General features: G+C 39.0%; 2 protein-coding genes across 4 annotated transcripts in view; one reads left to right on the forward strand and one right to left on the reverse strand.

Moving 5' to 3' along the window:
• Nucleotides 1-3430, forward strand: part of COL9A1 (collagen type IX alpha 1 chain) — a 67768-nt gene extending 64338 nt beyond the window's left edge. The window contains exons 37-38 of the mRNA XM_057418820.1: nucleotides 1088-1165; nucleotides 2424-3430. Coding sequence (XP_057274803.1) covers nucleotides 1088-1165; nucleotides 2424-2608 — 263 coding nt within the window. The 3' untranslated portion in view covers nucleotides 2609-3430. The remainder of the gene's footprint in view (nucleotides 1-1087; nucleotides 1166-2423) is intronic.
• Nucleotides 3431-9695: 6265 nt separating this feature from the next.
• COL19A1 (collagen type XIX alpha 1 chain) overlaps nucleotides 9696-19608 on the reverse strand; it is a 178115-nt gene continuing 168202 nt past the window's right edge. For all 3 annotated transcript variants that reach the window (XM_057418814.1, XM_057418813.1, XM_057418812.1), the window contains 3 exons: nucleotides 18152-18307; nucleotides 11021-11098; nucleotides 9696-10825 (listed from right to left, as the gene is read on the reverse strand). In XM_057418814.1, coding sequence (XP_057274797.1) covers nucleotides 10689-10825; nucleotides 11021-11098; nucleotides 18152-18307 — 371 coding nt within the window. In that variant the 3' untranslated portion in view covers nucleotides 9696-10688. The remainder of the gene's footprint in view (nucleotides 10826-11020; nucleotides 11099-18151; nucleotides 18308-19608) is intronic.

Raw genomic sequence — 19608 nt, forward strand, 5'->3', positions numbered from 1 at the left:
CACAGAAGCAACAAAAAAATGGAGACAGAAAGGTGACTGGATATGCTGAATTTGATTCAGCACACAACAGGCTGCACCATGTTAATATTAAAAGATCTATAGAGCATAAAAAAAAAAAAACAGATGAGCAAGGTGTCATGTTTCCTATCATAATTGTCATCAAATTCCAAGTTACCTTAGAGTAAGCCTTGAAATACAATTACAGATACAAGTGGTGAATGCTCTCATGTGCAAGAACTATTGTGGTGGTAGGCATTCTGAAAAGTGTGCAGGCAACCTGAACAAAATCTCAGTGCTTCACTCTATATTCCTGAGTTACCAGAGTTACACAGGACCACGAGATGAGCTGACCTTCCTCATCCATTCGTGGGGTTGCCTGAGGTCAGAATGAGAAGAAGAGGGTACCTATAATGTGATAAAAGGGAAAAGGAGTAGGATGTTGAAAATGGTGTAGAAGCTCACGATAAAGAGGAGATAGAAACGCAAGAATGCGGTACCATGAGATAGAGCAGAAGATACAAAGGTAAAGTGATTTTTGACAGCATCAGCAACAGAGTCAAAAAAGAAGTAGCTCAAGGAAGGAGATTATAGTGACCTCAATAAGCAATCTGCGGTAGTGAAGGAGGGCTGAAACAAACAAGAAATTGGTTTGGGATAACCAGCAGTAAACACCATTCCAAAAAGTGTTTAGAAGCTCGAAATAGCTGTGGTCACATGTTCTTACAAAAGCCCTCAGCCTGTAACCTCAGTCTGTATTCTAAAAAAGCCAAAGTTCCATAACTTTGGTTTATTTCTGTTACATAGGCTATGGCATATTTCATGTGGCACTTATTGTCCAGCTCCAGGTGTTTTGTTTTTCTTTTGTTTTCTCAATCCAACATATCTACTTCTGAGTATAATTCAAATGGGGGGAAAAAATCCCCAAACAAACCCCAAGCATCTTAGAAGAACATGGGTCAGGACATCATTTGAAGATGCTAAGAACATATACATCCCCCCGAATTCTCTGCATATTAACTGCTCACCTCTGAGAATGAAAGTAATACTCAAAGCAGGCTGTAAGTAATGTCTCATGAATTTGCTTTAGGTGAACCAGGAGAAAGAGGAGAAAGAGGACTTCCAGGCAGAGGACCGAAAGGTTACCCTGGACCAAGAGGTCTTCCAGGTAAATATAAGAGGGTGAGGTTAAAGAAGAAATGTGGTAAACATTTGTTCAGAACTGATCCCTTAAGCTGCCTTGAAAAGATAAAAGGTGTCCGTTAACCAACACACTTCCAAATAACAGTGCTTCATAGGTAATGATGTAGTCACAAGTCAGAATTAAAAGCTCTTTTACTAAGGAGCCACCACCCCAGTTATCTCAGTGTAGAAAGATTAGGAAAGTGTCTGCAATGCATTAAGAAAAAAAAAAAGAAGCAATCACATACACCCCCCCCATATAAAAAAATTGCCTGTTTTTAATGTAAATAGAAATAATATACACACAAGCACACACACACACGTAAATAAAAACATAAAGCAAAAAGGCCACAGGTTATGTCCCTAGCAGCCTCTGCAGTCTTCAACAGTTTCATAATTTAGGACATTCACTCCTTTATTTTTATGGTCATTAATTACAATGTTATAGAATAGGGGTCCAGGACAAATTCTTGCTGATAAATGCAGCACAACCGCCCCCTAGTGGCCAGTGAATGAAAGGAAACATTTCTATCCATATCTCCCTACAGCAGATTTCTGTGTGTATGTATAGACAAAAACTACCAAAATCCGTTCTCTTCGTAGAAAAAAACCCCAAAAAACAAAAAACAACCAAAACCAAATCACTTTAGTATATACTGATAGCCAGGACATCTGTGAAATTCACAGTTGTTTTCTTTAGAAATTCATCAGTAGGAGAGGCTTACTAAAATCACTGTATTTTTACTTTCATGTCTTCAAGGAAGAGACAAAATACACCTTCGTACTCAGCAGTTTGACTCTGTATAGCTCTTCCCCAACACATCTGGGTGGAGAATAAAAATAATTGATAATGCCTGTTACCATAATGCCTGTTACTATAATGCCTGTTTAATATAACTCTGAAGTAGTAAGTAGCATCTGCGCTTTCCTACACTGCACCAGCATGGGTGTCTGCAGCAGTGCTGCAATCAGAACCATTGCACAGCTTTTTATAGCAGCAGATATGCACCAGTATAACTGGAGAGGATTGGGACTGAAACTTCATCGCTGTAGGTGGGTAAATACAGCCTGGCTGTCTGTTAGAGAAACTGTCCTTCTAAGTAGGCAGTCCTCGGGGGAATCCACCGAGAGCAGTGAAAAGCCCATCTTCCTACTGTTTTTAAGAACAGCATGTTCAGTAAAGCTACATGAATACCAAGCGAGTCATATGATGCCAGTTTTTAGACCTGCATCCACTTTTCCAGGTGAACCAGGCAAGCCCAGCTATGGCAGCGATGGCCGTGATGGTGAAAGAGGTCCCCCTGGGGTGGCCGGTCAGCCTGGGGTTCCTGGTCCTCCTGGCCCTCCCGGACCTCCTGGCTACTGTGAGCCATCGTCTTGCAGAATGGAGGCTGGACAGAGAGCTGATAAGAACATGAAAGGGCCATGAATGGGCAACACGCATGCCAGAAGTGTCAGCATCCATTTCCTTCCTGCACAAACAGCTGAGGGAAAAAATAAGGAATGGAGGAGAAATACAAACAAGGAAAAGTGTTCAATCAAGGTTTCAGCAAGGCATTTTTAGTACAGTGGTTGTACATTCTTTCTAAAGGTGTACTTCGCAACACAAGCTGGAACAATGGTGCTTACAGAAATACAGGTGGTGCCTCTGGCTCTTTCTCCTTTGGGGCATTTAAGAGGCATTTGTCTATTTTTATTTTATTTTTTTTAATAAAGAGTTTCTGTGATTTCCCTTCCACCTTTACTTAATTCCTATGTATGATGTACAGTGAAATAATGTGTCTTCAGCCATCAAATAAAAAAGGAACAGTTTATTTACTCCAGTTGTAGCTGTTCTTTTCTGCCTATAAAATAAACTCCAGAGCCCTCCCAGGCAAATTACTCATTTCAGGGACAGTCATTTCAGTGTATAGATGTGCTGTACGTGATTGCTAAGACTCCTTCAGCTCCTCAGTTGCAGAAGCACAGCTGGGAGGCTGTTCTTATGAAAACCTGCCACCCCTGACACCTTTTATACTGTAAAACTGTGAAGGTACAACCAGCAGGTTCTCATGAATAAGCCATGTGAACTACCCACTTCATTTTCTACTCCAGTTTGTGTTGCATTCATAATTTCATATGAAGTCTAGTGCAGCTTGTCTCCTTCTCTGTGAAATTAAAATCAAAGGCTGGTAGCCACTGCCAAGGAGATTCAAAGTCCCAGAAATATGAAAGTTTTATAGTAGAGATTACATACTTTGAAGTAAGATTTGTGGTTGTTCAAAAAACAAATAAAGAATATTTTAACCCCATATGTTTTTGTATGTATGGTTACACGCAGTACCAATAAACAGAACAGCTAGAAGACAGCCCTTAGCCATCCCAAGTTGCCTTCTTTAGATAAACTCAGGTTTTAGAGGATAATGTGCAATGTGGGTATTTTCTCTCTGTTTGAATTAAAATATCGGTGGTTTTGATTTTACCTTCTCTGAAATGTTTCTTTCTCAAAGACAAACAAAACCTTTCAGTTTGCTTAGTCATCCCAGTTTTCAAATGCAAACTTTGGCACACTTGCTTTAAGCCTTAATTTTTTTCCTAGCCCTTAATTGTGTTCAAAAATAACTGACTTGTAAGCCATGTGAGAATATAAAGCAATACCCAAGTCATCTGAGCTATGCATTTTTGCATGTAACAGTAAAGAGAAAGGTACTGGTATAATATATACTCTGAAAGGAATTATTGAATAAACTAATAGATTAGCCTTAACCAAACTGTAGCTGTATTTAAGAGCCATGTCACTGGCACCTCATGTGTTGACAAAAAATGCCTAAATGGAGATCATTTGGAAGTCTGATAAAGCTGCCTACTAAAAAAAAAAGCATATGTTCACATTTATTGGAGACTTTTGAGAAGGAGTTAAATGGAATTAATGCTGATAAGCTCTTTATGTCCCTTGCACAGCCCAGTATTTTAAAGGATAAAATCTAAAAGAAGTTGGATCTTTACAAGGAAGTCTTATCTACATGTGTCTACTGCTCTCTTAGTTCCACAGAAGCAGCACTGGATGAATTTCAGGTGAAAGACAGGAAGAAAACAGGCATAAAGAAATACGCCATCCTTCCCAGGGACTCTGGGCAATCCTTGGAACAGCACCATTTTGCAGCACCTCCAGTTTAGCCAAACTCTCTCATAACCAACATCTCCTACATTAATACTACAATAGATGACTGCAAAGAACTTCCTTCTTAAGAAACAAAGCCAGATAACTGCATACATGGTGATTGGCTTGTTCACACATAAAGGTGTTCTCTAAGGTTTTAGAATTAGGTCAGGTTTCACTGACTTACGACACAGCCCTCAAAAGTACCCATTATGTAGTGTAAACATAAAATGTTTGTGGTAATGACAAACTGTAGTTTCACCAGCAAACTTTTATTTTGATTATAAAGTGTGTAAAACTGTTAAAAACAAAACACCCCCCCCAATAACAGAATAAAAATATTATTTTCCATATGCAATGCATAAACATAATGAACCAAAAGAAGTAAACCCCCCCAATATTTAAATACAAATGTGAAGTGCTTTAAAAAATATAGTCTGAAAAAATGCATAAAATGCCACAATGGAAAAAAATTCACAGAGCAGAGAAAACATTCATATGTAAAAACCAAATGAGAATTATTACAATCAAACAAATTCAACACTGAGGGTCATTTCAATGCAGCATCTATGTGAGTAAGTGAATAGCTTAAGACTGACAGATTTTCTGCCCTCAAGCTGACTCACAAGTTTTAACTTAAAATACAGAACTGAAAAGAAATCCTCGGGCCCATTATAAGTTATTATGGGACATGATTAACCAAGTATTTACAAATGCCAAATCCTGTGAAGGTTACCTGAAGAATGGTAAGCCATACACACACACACAAAAAAGGAGGAATTGAAATTTTAGTAACAGCACGTTCAAGTAAATAAAGATTTGGAAAACAGGATTCTGAATGTAAAAGAAACGTAGCAACAATATGAAAAAAAGTAGCACTAGTTTTCAATAAATATATTTAGAAGGCACAAGCAGAGAGACTGAGAGGTTTCACAATCCGCTGGCAGTGGGCTGCCCATTCTAACCAGATGCTCTTGGAATCTTGGTGGATTCCTGAGTAAATCTTGTTCTCATCCCTTTCTGGTTCAACATCATAAAATGCTGTGAGATGTTGTGAACAAAAGACTACTGAAAAATCACTTTTACCTGTCAGGATTTCTGTCACCTAATTCTGTGTCCTAATTCTGGAGGTTTAATTGCACTGTGATAAATACATACACTTGCCAGGCTTGCAGCCCTGGCACTGAAGGCTCCCCAAGGCTTGCTGCGGTGGCTTTGTGCCTCTCCCTTCTCTTGTTCGCAGTTGCATCCTCCCTCTCATGATTTGACATGGCATGAAAGGCTGTAATTTCTGACAGAGCCAGTAACAGAAAATACATGAAACATTTCCATTTCCACCCAGAATCCTATTTCACATGTAAATGGCCACATAATAATGCAAAAGACAATATGCTAAACACTTAATACATTTCTGTTGAACTGAAACTTAAATGTTGCAAACCAGAAATATAATGGAGAGCAACCAGTTGTCACATTCTGTAATTCATTCAGTGATAGCTGCATATCATTCAGAAATGAAAGAAAACAGTAAAATAAGGCATGTCATTGAAAACCCTTCAAACCTACTGACTGGAGACAGAATGTATTTACAATGAAACAGCAGTAAATAATTAAATGCATTCGAGTTTCTAGAACACCTGACTCAGAGATAAAACTGCTAAAAGACATGTAGACTACATTTTTTTTAGCTACAGACTGAGTTTGGTCTACGCTCTGTGATGTTTGTTAGCAATTAATATTTGAAACCCACATTTCCTTAAGGTATTTTGAAACCTGAGTTTTCCACTTAAAACACCAACCATGGAGAAATCACGGCTAAACTTGTTCTCTGTGGCCTACACTCACGTATATAGAGATGGATTTAAAGATCCATCCAGTACAATCTACTTGTAGTGGACATAAGAAGTTTCAAGGAAAATTTGTATTATTCAGTATAGCCAGAATCTAACAAAAATGTGATTAAAAAATCCCCAAACCAACACTGGTTTGAATTCCAAGATACTTTTCATGTTCTAATATGTCATGTTAGAGCAGTGGCTCTAGTACATTGGTAAAAGACAAAATTAGGGGCTGGCTTTACGTAGTATATTTGGAGAAACAAGTTTATAAAATGGTTGTTTAGCCCATGGGGTTTTTACAAGACTTTCATATAAACCTTACAGAGAAAGAAGAAAATAACTGAGTGTACACTGACATGAGGAACAGTATTTCACCCTTGTGAAAAAAAAAGCAGCGCCAAAATACTGTGTGCGAATACCCATTAATTTAAAAAATACTTATTTATCAAAGCTGTGCATACCTAACATCTGTCATAATCCACAATCATAAAATATAAAGGAAGGAGGGGTGATACCATTGATCCTATTTCTGTATCACAGTGCTCTTAGCATTGAAACCAAATCCAGTTTAAGACAAAAAAATTGGTTCTTAAAATATCTCACTAAGCTGCACTGCTACTCGATCACACAAAGTGTGCTATTATAATTGTTATTAACCATAGCAGGCTCTCTGCTCCCCTAGAGACAAACATCATTATAGAGGACATAAATGATGCCTGAAAGCAGGGTGTCCCACTCTGTGTATTCTTCCGTAACACGCATATATACAAAACACAAATAAAATCTAAGCAATGTTACCTGAAAGTAACTACCCAAGAAAGGTGGTGTTTCTGTAAATACCACCATGCAAAACCAAGAGGATTTTAACGGAAAAAAAAAAAAAGGTCAGGCTGAAAACCAAATCAGAAACACTTCTGCTTAGAGTCTACAGGCGCTGGGTCATTTCCTGGGCTGCTGAGCGAGTTAAGCCTGGGCTTTAGCCTTCGCACTGAAAAGCCGGGTGGAACTCCACCGTGTGGACAAAAGGAGGTATGCGGCAGCCTCAGGAAAGTTTCCCTCTTAACCAAGTTTATTACCTTCCTCAGGAAAACCGAGTAGTTCTGTGCATAGCTATTTGAAGGAAATCCCAACACTTTCTTGGTCGGTGATAAAGCAACTTGCCATGAAATATAATAGTTTGACCATGAACTGGAACAAAGCTTAGAGAGCCTTTAGGAAAGCTTTAAAACATATTGTCCAAGATACTTCAGTTCAAAGTCCTGTTGTACATAAGCATTCCCAAATCATAAAAAGACCTTATCTACTGGAAAAAAACAATCCCCTGTGTTTAGCTCCTTGTGGTACTTACTGCAGCACAGAGTGATCAAAACAGATACAAAACTGATAATGCAAATTGCAAGATAGGTGAGCACCCCTCTGCCCTCCCTGGCTCTTTCTCCAAAGCTAAGACATCATCAACCTGAAACTGCAAAGAAACTTCTGGGGCAAAACCTGAAACCTAGGCAGAAGCATGTTTCAAGCTACATTCCACTTTCAGTTCTAAAGATACAGAGTAGGAACAAGCCAATGTGAAGTTAAACTGGGATTAACTCTGCTCTACCCCAGTGAAGAATATGGCATCTTAAAAAATGTATGGAGATAGCCCCTAGGAAAAAATACCCGTTTTCTCACATGAGAAAATTAAAGTGGGCTTTTAGCAAAATAAAAACACAAGATAATTACCAATGTTACCTGCAAACCAACTGAAAGTGTTCAAATACATTTTAAAAAGACCTTTAGATTTGAGCCTATAAAAGGAAAAAGGCATCTGTAAGAAACATAGATGAAAAAATAAAACTTCTTCAAATATAAAAAGTGTTCTACTTTCTGATAAATTCAAGTAAATTAACATACAGCAACTGCATCTGGCAAATACCAGATGCTGGGTTTCTGCTAGCTAAAAGCCCCAAAATATACAGATACCACTTAACACGGCTCAGTACTTTATGTACAGCCTTCCAGGACAGGGCTGCTTGGAACCTCTCAGTCACTTGGACACTCTTCACAAGACAGCACCCTTTTGATATTATCACAGAAAACAAGTTTAAAATTAACTTATGAAGTAAAAAAAAAAAAAAAAAAAAGTTTAGATTTTTACATTATTGGAATTACTAGAGAAGGAAAATGAAATGGATGAAAAAATGTTCACGCAAGATACCTGACCAGCAGTTCATTTAACTGAATGCAAAACAGTATTTGGGGCCTGCCCATCTGCTGGTGTATATACATGGGTATACACTTTGGTGCAAGGCCCCTGGCTTTACTGGCTGGGCTGCCAGACCCGTGGCTTGGACAGCAGTAGGTGCCTCAGGACAGGTAAGAACTCAATTTCAAGCCACCTCACCAGCTCCCAGTGTTAGCACAGATATGGCACTTTGAGGACCAGATTGGCAAATGTGAGCAACACCACAGAGCAAACCATGGGCACAGGAGGTCTGGAACAGGAGTAGCGTGGTCTGAGCTAGGTACAGGCAGGACCGCTTGTTACAAATGCACCTTTGTCCTGGTGGGATGGGTGCCCACCACCTGCAGAGCGGAGGACACACTGGCCTAGAGAAGGGACAGTTACTGCCTCCCAAGGGATGAGCAGGAAAGGTGTGAGGACTGTGGTTCACCCATGGGCTTTGACCTGTCCATCCCCATCCTCCTGAGGAAAAGACAATGCACCCTGACCCCTCCAAGGGGGTCCCCAGCTGCAGGGCATTTTTACAGCTGGCAGATTTCCTCCAGGAGATGGGTTTATGGTAGCTGCAGACTTTCCTTTCTGCTGCCCTTTCCTGTCCCGGAGATTTACTCTCAGCCTTCCTTCTCTGTTTAGTTAAACATCTTTGCTTCTGGCAAGCACCTTCTTCCCTCCAACATGTCAAGTAGGTATGCTTTTCCTCTTTGAAACCCTACCTGAAGGCTTGGCCTGTGCTCCCCAGCTACCTCAGTTAACTCTATCACCTCTTGCACTCATCTTACTCCTTTGGCCTGGGTGCAAATGCTGGGAACTCTGCTCAGAATAAATGACAATGTGTTTCTTTTTTTTTTTCTTTCTTTTTTTCAAGACAGCCACCAGTCATTTCTAACTGTTTTTAAGCAAAACCCAGAAGTCAGCCGGATTCATGTCTCACTACAGCTTCTCTGGAACTCAGCACTTCCACTTCGGAAACACTTCCCTGGCAGCACAAGCATGAAGTCACCGAAACCACCTCCCTGCCTGACATGGGAGAGAATGACTGGCTACCCGATGATGGGGCAAGAGCCCTCAGTAGTGCTTGTGTATGAACTTTTGAGGTTTTGGATTATAGGCGTCCATGTTCTCGCAACAGCACCTTCACTTCTTATTGCACTGTATCAACTTCCATAGGACTAATCCTAATAATCAGGAGTGAAACTTTAGACAACCCTCCTCCCTCCTTTTCAGAATCAGCCTCTGCATGATCAATTCTCTCCATCATTTCTTTTGCTCAACCATTTGAGCCCTAAAGGACTTGACTTATGCTTTGTTTTTTTCTTCTTCATGGACATCTGGTCCTGTAGGATTTACTGATGTCTGCAAACTGCACACAATCGTGCTCTCTGTAGCACTTTTCCAAGAGTGTTTTGCATTTTCTCCAACTTTCTCTTGAACTCCAGTAATTTTTTGCAACCAGCTATTAGGACCTGTGAGTTTTGCATCCTACTGTTTCCAGGTTCCTCTCAAGTTTATTTTGGCACATTATTATTGCAGGAGGAAGAGGAAAACCGTGCCACCAGTAAGATTAGAGGCTTGTGAAGTTCCTTCTTTTGACTGTCTCAGTGTGTACCCATAGCCATCTGTTGGGACCGCATCCAGTCAGGAGCGATGCTTCTCAGGGCTACATCTGACAATTTTCCAGTCAGTCTGAAGGGATGAGATTAGAGAGATCATAAACATGTCTTTGTTTCCTTCTTTGACATCTAGGAAGTGACTGAAATGATAGGTAGGTGTTGGTGGTGCATGACACAGACCTGGTTCAGAAGGTGCGCTGGAGCCTGTTCAAGGAACATGGACGTTTAGCCTGTACTGAGTTCCCAGTGCTTCAGCTTAGGTCCTGCATTTGCCATGAACATGTATGCTTTGAAACTTCAGAAATGCATTTTTGCACTTAAACTTCACCACCAGCAAGAAAAACAAAGCCATCTTACATACTGAGGCATACATACTCTCTTAAGTTACAATAAAATATCCTTTCTTTGAAGAAAGAAGCTTACAAAAATTATTTAGGCCTATTTTCTCCTCTAAGCAAAATAAATATGAGAAACAAAACACATGGAATGCATGCTGGAAAATATCTGTCATAATTTCATAATTACGACACTACAAATAACATAGAAAAAGGCTCAATTCTGTGCCTTATAAATTATCCATATACCACGCAGTGTCGAGGAGAAAAAAGGTAAAATGCACCAAATATCTCAAAGATTAAATTAACTCATTAAGAGGAGTGAAAAGTGACTGTGAATCCAAGTGTCTAGGGAAGAAGTGTTTATTTCCCACCGGTGCGTGACCGAGTCTGTGATATGTGGTAATAGCAATCTGCTGGATTGCATCTCCCGTTGGGTCCGGCTGGCCCCTGTGGTCCGGGTAAGCCTGGCGTTCCTGGTGGGCCAGGCAGGCCAGTAGCTGGTAAAACAAAGTCAGAATTAGCAGAGTCCTTGCCAGAGCACGTGCAGTGCCCTGCGTTTCATCGCTGCACACCAGCTCATTCGCGACAAGGCAGGTGGGTCTGACTTCACGCCACAACCAAGCATGAAAACCAAGAAAAAAGCCCAGTAGTTCATAAACAACAGCAGCAGAAATAAATCTGGAGACTTGTACCTGCAGGGCCAGGTGGTCCAGGGTTACCGAGCAGTCCAATTCCAGGCTCGCCTCTTTCCCCTTTCTGTCCTCTATAACCTACACAGAATAAAGATATGAAAATAAGAAAATTCTCTTATTATAAACCATGATCTGCCATATATCATGTTGCTAGGAAATTATTAAGACAAATGTCACTGGGAAAAAACATGCTCACTTTTTTTCTGATATTGGTATTTTTTTTTTCCGAGACAACCCTTGTAAGTTCCTTCTGGAAAATATGATCTTTTCTAGCAGTGACCATTACACCCTCTGCCAGAGGACCCTCACTGTGTTCACTAGCCAGAACTTTCCCACAGCTTTTAAGTTACATTCTTGAAGTTCCTTTAATAAAGAACAAAATGTGCATTCTGCTCCAGTGTTACCTGTTTGACAAAATGATGAAAGCACAAACCCAAAGGCCACCTGGGGTCTGACCAGCCCTTCTCTGCTAGCCCACAAACTGAGCAAGACTTTGCCCTTTCCACTCTACATAAATCTTTATGTCTGTGCTTTTTAGAAAGTACACTGATAGTTGTACGCTGAGATATTCCCCTTTACGCAAAAAAAGACCTGCTCCCCCTCCAGTGTTACACAGCTGCCATCACATGGACTGAGCTTTTGCAGACTTGGGGTTCTAGTATTCAAGGCCTACTTTGATCCAAGTAGCTGTGTATTGCTAACAAGGGGTGGTTACTAATTATACTATGAATATTTCAGTCCATTTTCTTCACAGGCCATAGCTTTGTATTTATCTAAACAGCTTTCCTCTTTTTAGATGCTGCAACTCATATCCAGTAGCTGTTTCTTTTTCCTTAAACCGTTTGTAAAACATTTTATTAGTTGAAAACACTCTGGCTGCTTTAGAGCAAAACACTGGTGGCTATCACTATAACCTTTTCCTTAAGATTTCAAATTAAGAATACATCTAGAAATGTACCTTTTCTGTTTAGACCATGCCATTTACATAGGACAGGGGATGAAGGTATTTTTAAAGGAACAAGGGTGACACCTGCCACAATCCCTTACTTTAAAAGGGGTTATAAGGAAACCCTCTTTCCTCCCAACACCTCAGATGTTGGCCTGTAAGGTGATATATGTTGAAGGTTAATTTGCCAACTCCTGGTGACATTTGGAATTAAACTTGTTCTGCATCAGGTACCAATATATTTCCAGTGTCATGTATGCCATAAAATAAACTTCCTTTCAGGAAGAGCTGTAACTTAGCTTGAATTAAAAGAGCCACGGCTGAGCAGCCAGCATAGTGGTATCAATCTATCTGATGTCTTCTGAAGAGTAACGGGCACTGGCAGATGGATGGCAAAGGTTATCTTGTACTGCAGTTTGTTGCAACACTGGTACTTCATAGGACAATCCAGAAGGAAACTATTATAAGAGCATGGGTACCAATTCAGGGTTGTTACAACAGCCACAATGCAGTTGGAATGGTACATTGAATATGCAAGTTTTCTGTTAAACACAGTCTCATTATACACTTCGGTAGAAAGTCTTATTTTCTATTGCAATCATTCTAGGTTTAAAACCAGAGCATCAGCTATCTTACCCTTTTCTCAGGACCCCAAGAAGGAAATTAAAGTGAAGCAAAACCACTAGAAAACACATGCAGAATGGCATGCATCACATAATAAAAAGCTCACAGAGAAATGAAATTCAATTAATCATGCATTCTGGTCAGAGTTGTGTTAAGCAGAATTGTACAAGGCATATGTGCACACAAGCTATAAAGACTCAGAAAAGGGAATATGCAGATGTACATGTTCTGTTCAATTGTGAATCTTGATTTTGCTCTTTGATGACCACAGTAGTATTTATAACTACATTAAGTTGGTTTGCTCTAAAAGTCTTGTGTAGCACACAAGCAGTAGTTGCTAATGTCTGAGAAGCCCAATCATACAACCACAGGATCTATTGCATTTACTTTTTATTATATATGTTTCTTAATTTACATTAGATAGTTACAGTACATTTCTCACTACAAACCCAGTTAATTGCAATTTTTAAAAGTAGTGCAGCCACTAATCATTTGTTTTGCTTTTCTTTAGTTATGGGGAAAAGAGAGAAATCACATTCAAGATATATCACATTTACAATCTCCATGATAATCATTACTGTAGGTATCTGAGACATCATAATTGAAGAGAGGCTGAGAGAAGACTGAAAGATTTTGTAAACATCACTGAAATTCAAGACAAAATGGAAAAAACCCACTACAATTGGAAAAGGGCAGCCTGACAATAAAAATACATGATCCAGGGCAGTCTAAACAATTACTGGTTGTATCTGAATATGCATGCAAAGGTGTAGTTTGTAGTTCTGATGACAAGTTTGATACAAATATTCCCAGATATCTTAAACTAAATATAATGTTTTATTTAACAGGGTGTAAGCTAGTAAACAGGCTTATATGTAAACAATCTGAACAATGTAATGTGTAAATCTGGCAGGAAAATATTTGATTTTTAATGAGGTATCTTTTGCTCAGAAATAGGGCCATGGTTATACTTCTGGAGGCTAATATCACCTTCTCTCTGAGCTCTAAGTAACAAACTCATACACAGTCAATGGAAAACATTAATGTACATGTAAAACAGATTTAGATTTTAATTGTTTTTAATGTAAAGGCACATATAAGATATTGTCTATTTTTACTGGTAGAATTACAATTCCAGTAAGAGGTACCTGTTTAATCCAAAAGGTAGCTGTTTTAGCAAGGTCTTTCACTTGGGTTCCAGAAGCTTTGTTGTGATTTTTGCAACCCAAAATTTTTGATATGTAAACATGTACCCAGTGTGGGTAGTACAGTAAATAGAAAAAATATGTAGGAAGTATGTGTTTAAATGGAAAAGCTTTATTTTGCTCACAGGTGAATGGTAACAGCTAAAACACAGATCTCAGTTTGGTGCTTTCCATAAACATCACAGTCAGAAACATCACGACCACAACATCCTCAGCTCTACATGGAAACCATAGAAAGGTTTGGGTTGGAAGGGACCTTAAAGATCATTTAGTTCCAAAACCTCTGCCACGGGACCTCTGCCATGGGAAGGGACACCTTCCACTATACCAGGTTGCTCAAAGTTCCATCCAGCCCAGCACTTCCAGGGATGGGGCAGCCACAGCTTCTCTGGGCAACCTGTGCCAGTGTCTCACCACCCTCACAGTAAAGAACTTCTAATATCTAATCTAAATCTCCTCCCTTCCAGTTTAAAGCCATTTCTTGTCCTGTCACAACATGCCCTTGTAAAAAGTCCCTCTCCAGATTATTTGTAAGGCCCCCTTTAAGCACTGGAAGCTGCTCAAAGGTCTCCCTGAAGCTTTCTCTTCTCCAGGCTGAACAATCATAACTTCTCTCAGCCTGTCTCCATAGGAGAGGTGCTCCAGCCCTCTGATCATCTTTGTGGGACTCACTTCAACAGGTCCACATCCTTCTTATGGTTGGGGCCCCAGAGCTGAACACAGTACAGAACTTAATGTCTATGAACTTGGAGGTTAAAAAGTTCTCTCGATTAAACTGCTCCAAAAAGTATTCCACTGATATCGTGGAGACCCTCTTCCATTCACTGTATCAATAATGCAGCACCTGAAACTAGCATACCAAGTATATAGAGAAATCTGAGGTTCTTCAATACAAATGAGGCAAATACCTTATCATGACAAGGTATGATGAGACAGAAGTTTATCTGCTGTGTTTTACTGTGCAAATACTCTGCATTCATAAAAACAAACAAATAAAAAGGAACAGGAAGTGTGCTAAAAGCAAGCCCTCTCATCCAGCCTCCATATTCTGCATTCCTTCTGTGTATTATAGCTCTCCCAGCTAAGAGGTGGTAGTTGGGTTTCAAATCAAAGTGAAACAGGTTAACTTCACCCTCCTCAGCAAAGAGTATTTTATAGGAGGTGATGCTCGAAACCAGTGCAGCTATTTTAGAAGACTGATTGTGTCTGAGCAACATCTACTACAGCAGGTTCCTGACATCAGCCAAGCTGACATCATACTCCACTCCACATGCTCCCACCATACAAAATTAATGAGACTAAAATAAGGGACTAAAGATTTACAACAGATTAGCAATGAAAATAAAGTTCTTTCAGTATTCATAGCCTGACATTTATTTTTTCCTGAGCTGATTTCTTCAGGCTACCATGAGTTATGAAGACCTACAAAACACTAGTTTCCTTTATTTGCTAGAAACAGTGAAGTTTAACTAGATGAAATCTTACTTTCTCCATTGAGAGAAAAACAACAGTCATATTAATATAAAAGATCTCTGGATTACAAAATTCACTTACTATTATGGTTTTAAAAATTCAAGTCAATGAAGTTAATAGATCTAGATCCTCTAACACATGACAAGCTAATTGAATACTTGCAAATGGATGACATTGCTATAGCTTGTCTACAAAGTGTTGAAATAAACTTCCAGTTTCTCTATGAAACAGTAGCATCCTTTAAAACTGATACAGAGTAAACAAGTTCCTCTGCTCCCGATTAAACAGATGGTGTACATTTCACTGGCGACACTGCTTCACAGTATCAGCCTGCTGATGTATGTGTCACAGGCTATTATATTAAAAATGAAGAAATATATATATAGAAATCTTCTAATCACTATTATATAAAGTATGTTTAAATACCAACTGTATGTTTCATAATTCAAGTTGTAATTCTTTGTTGGTTTTTGATTGCATGCTATATGTTTATTGAGACCATCCTATGAAATAAAAATTATTTGCACCTGAACCACTGGGAAGTACCTGAGAACACACCTTGCTGAAGGCCAGCAGGTAACAGTCCTGAGCTTTATTAGAAATTAACGACTTTATGCCCAAGAGCCTAGCAATTCCTGAAATAGAATTTCTGAAGGCAACAGCTACACTTCCAAAAGTTAGTACTTATGTTTTCTGCCTCTGGGCTTGACCCCTACCTATTGTTTTGCCGTGCAGAAGGAGGCTCTTGTGGAATCCAGCCAGGTGATATCAGATCAGTTCCTGGGGGAACTGGCACCCAACTGAAGGTGTATGGAGGAACTCCTGCGAAGCTGAAAGTGAAGTTAAGCACCTCTTCAAGTGCACAGTGACACCTGCCTTTCCCACTGGCTGGCTCTAGCAGTCTCACTGCTCAGTGTGCAGCATCACAAACAGGCACTGGAGGAGTTCACAGAGGTCCTGTTAATTGCTCTCCAAAACTACCTACTTCTTTTCACTGGCTATATGGGACAACCGATTGTTTCACTCTGCCAGTCCAGAAGTGTATTACTGCAATCAATCACAAAACTCTGGAGCTGGCAATCTGGGTTACACCAAAGTGAGAAATACTAAGGAATATCTGTCAGCCAGTGCTAAATCTGTATTATGACTTGGACATATGTGCACACAGCATGCTACCTTGATGATCTCAGCCACACATGCATGTAACATGCTTCTCCAAGCTGTCTTGTCTGCTACGTCTTTGTGTATGGCTGAATATAAGCTGGAATATAGAAGGATACTTTCTGAGCTGCTCAGAGACTTGAATTTCTTTTACTGTTGGCACAAAGCAGTAACACTCACAGCCACAACTGCGAAAGGCATGAAGGACATTTGTAAGTGTGCTTCTCTCACAGGACTATCTCTTACTTGGAGTGTAAAAAGGAGGCAAGACAAAGTTTTGGTTTTCTTTCCTTGGAAGTATAATTTCAGATATCTTTTGATGTATCAGAGAAGTAAATGCTTCTCACTTAGGTTACCTTTTACTAATCAAAAAAGAGTATCGAGCATACCAGTAAAATAAATGGAAATCCTGCATACATGGGCACTACTTTTACTTAAGCATAAGGCATGAAAAAGCAGCTTTATTTTTTTTTTTTCAAGCATAGCTATCACCTTTACTCTTGATGCTCACTAGCTGGAAATGAAGCCTAGTACAAAGTTCCACTTTCCAGAAGCATCTTGGACTATCCACCACATACATCATCATTGAACAATCTGGCACTGACATTGAAGTTGACCATTTACAGTAATCTGAATATTTAGGTAATGAAGAAGTCAGTGTTGCAAAATTCTAAGCCTTTTATTGTTTTCCTTGATCCTTTATTCTTGTTCTTCTCATTCTGAGCTCATCACATTTTTCAAGCTTCTCTCAGTGGTTTGCGCTTATCAGTGTTAGTAATTCTTTATTCTTCTTATAGCTTTAGGATCCACACATCTTCAGCTTTACTCTCATGTTCTTCATTCCAGTCTGCCTTGCTCTGACTCCAGAGCAGACCAAACTAACAAAAGATAATAAAGAACTACCTACAGATAAACTGCAAATTAAATATTACCCAACCACAAAATATTATTTATCGATAAATCCTTTTATCCTCTTATTCTGTTCTCCTCTTCCTTTTAATCTCTGAGAGGCTGACTCTACAGTAGGTCACAGGTACAATAAGCCTGGATTCCTTGAAGTGAATTTTGCACTAAAAGACAGTTCAGTGAAACAAGAGTCCTACACTGTCCAAATGCAATGTACAAGTTACCATTTGGGGTATAGAGAAAAGCTCATTACTCTGAAACTGATTTATGAGAATAGGTTACTTCACTGTAAGAAGAATTAATGTGGTAATATTTATTTTTTCATTGTTTCTTAAAGAATATTTGCCTTCAGTTCTTCCTCCCCTGTGTTGTCTCAGCATCATTGCTGAGAGCACTCTGACTTGGAGATCAAATTTTGTTTCTTAAATAAGATGGTCTCTCAATATGGAACAAGATCTAAATAGTTATGTTAGAGTGCTGGCAGTTTTTATTCCTTGTTAAAGTTTTTTGGAGAAAAAAAATAACCCTCAAAACTGATACAGTAGCCTAGATACCTGTCAGCTTTAGATATCTGTCAGTAATTAAGTGCATCACTTATTAGAATAAAATGCACTGATTAGGAGTTTTTAATCAGTAAAATCCACACATTTACTATGGGTTAATATTTAGATCTAGTCTGGAAAAACATAAGTACAGTTTTAAAAGTTAATCATTAGGAAGCTAGATGGGTAATCCTGCCTTATTTAATAATCATCAGCAAGTGTATAAAGATTTCAATATACACTTCATAGGAACATTTTTTTTTTTAATTCCTACCTTGAATTCCACGTTCTCCTGGTGGCCCTGGCAAACCATCCTTTCCTGGTGGTCCCGGTAACCCATCTTTTCCTGGAGGCCCTGGTTTTCCATGCGCTTGGGAGGCAAGCATTGCAGCAGGCAGCTTCAGCTGGGATACAAACTGAGCCATCCTTTCTTTATTAACAAAGGACACAAAAAAAAAGTGGTTAAGAAATCTGCTTGCAAAGTATGGGAAAATAAATGAATCCCAAAGCGCCAGGTAAAGTGTTTAATCCTTCTAAACGTCAAGGCATTAAGTGTTCCTATAAGTAGAGGCCTTCAGTTCCACCTCTAGACTCATGTTTGAGTCTTTACCCTTTGAAATAATCTGAATGAATTTGTACTAAAGTATCTATTATCACTCTCTTTTACCAATGTATTCCAATATTTCAAATAACTTCTGATTCATGGAAGTACTTAAAATACATAACACAGAATAATTAGTATTTAACACCCCTATGAAGGGCTACCTTGTATGTTTGTAACTCACAGTAAATTGCAAATTAGAGTTTAAATACTGCAAATTCCAAGTTCTTGGAATATGCAGAATCCTTGAAAAAAGTTGCAAAAATATCCATATAAGTTCTCAGCAAACATTATTAATTGCTGAGCATTTAGCTAAGATTTCATCATGAACTGTTTAAACTGGTGGAATAAAGTGCACTTTTTAACATTTCAGTGTTCCTTAGAGGTAGACAAAATAGGCACTAACCTTGAATCTGTCTCATTTACACTGGATTAAAAACCTTAATTAAGTATTTCACAATTTATCAGGTATTTAATGTGGTGGAGTTTCAGGAGTGGACATCATACAAAAAATAAAAGTTGATAGAAAATAGGCAAAGTGAAACAAAGCCAGAAGATCTGTGGCATCACTAATGAGGCGTAGAAAATGGAATAGCTTAAAAGGCAAAAGCCAACATTCCCTGTAGGCAGGACACTGTTTAATATTTTATTTTTATGAATAGACTAACTAACTTGTTACCGTTCCATTTGAATGGGAAGAAGAGGTAACTTCAGCCAACAAAATGCTTTGGAATACATAGTAGGTTGAACTCCTAAGGGGTAGCAGTCTGGGGAAGGGTGAAAATACAAAGAACAATAGCCTTGTTCTAAAGTGAAAAACTGCCTGAACAGTTTAAAAAGTCTTGAGCTTTATGTGATTTCTTTTATCCCTGAAAGATAAAAAGTTTTGTAACCATAAATAATAATGACTAACTATCTAAGCATATTGCAGACATAAGAAATGCATTTTGCAATGGAAGAGAAACTACTGTTAAGAGATGTTGGAGCAGAAGCTCATTTCAGACACCTACCTGAGTCATAGCTTTTCAACCCTGACTGAGAAAACACCAGGAAAGAAACGTACCTCCTTTTCAGAGTAAGGACACACCTCAGAAAGATTACATAGTACAAAGGCCATGACTGAATCTGGT

This window comes from Pezoporus wallicus, unplaced genomic scaffold (genome assembly GCF_028554395.1).
Source record: "Pezoporus wallicus isolate ANWC-B61680 ecotype Strahan unplaced genomic scaffold, APGP_CSIRO_Pwel_v1 contig_4901, whole genome shotgun sequence".
Lineage (NCBI taxonomy): Eukaryota > Metazoa > Chordata > Aves > Psittaciformes > Psittacidae > Pezoporus > Pezoporus wallicus.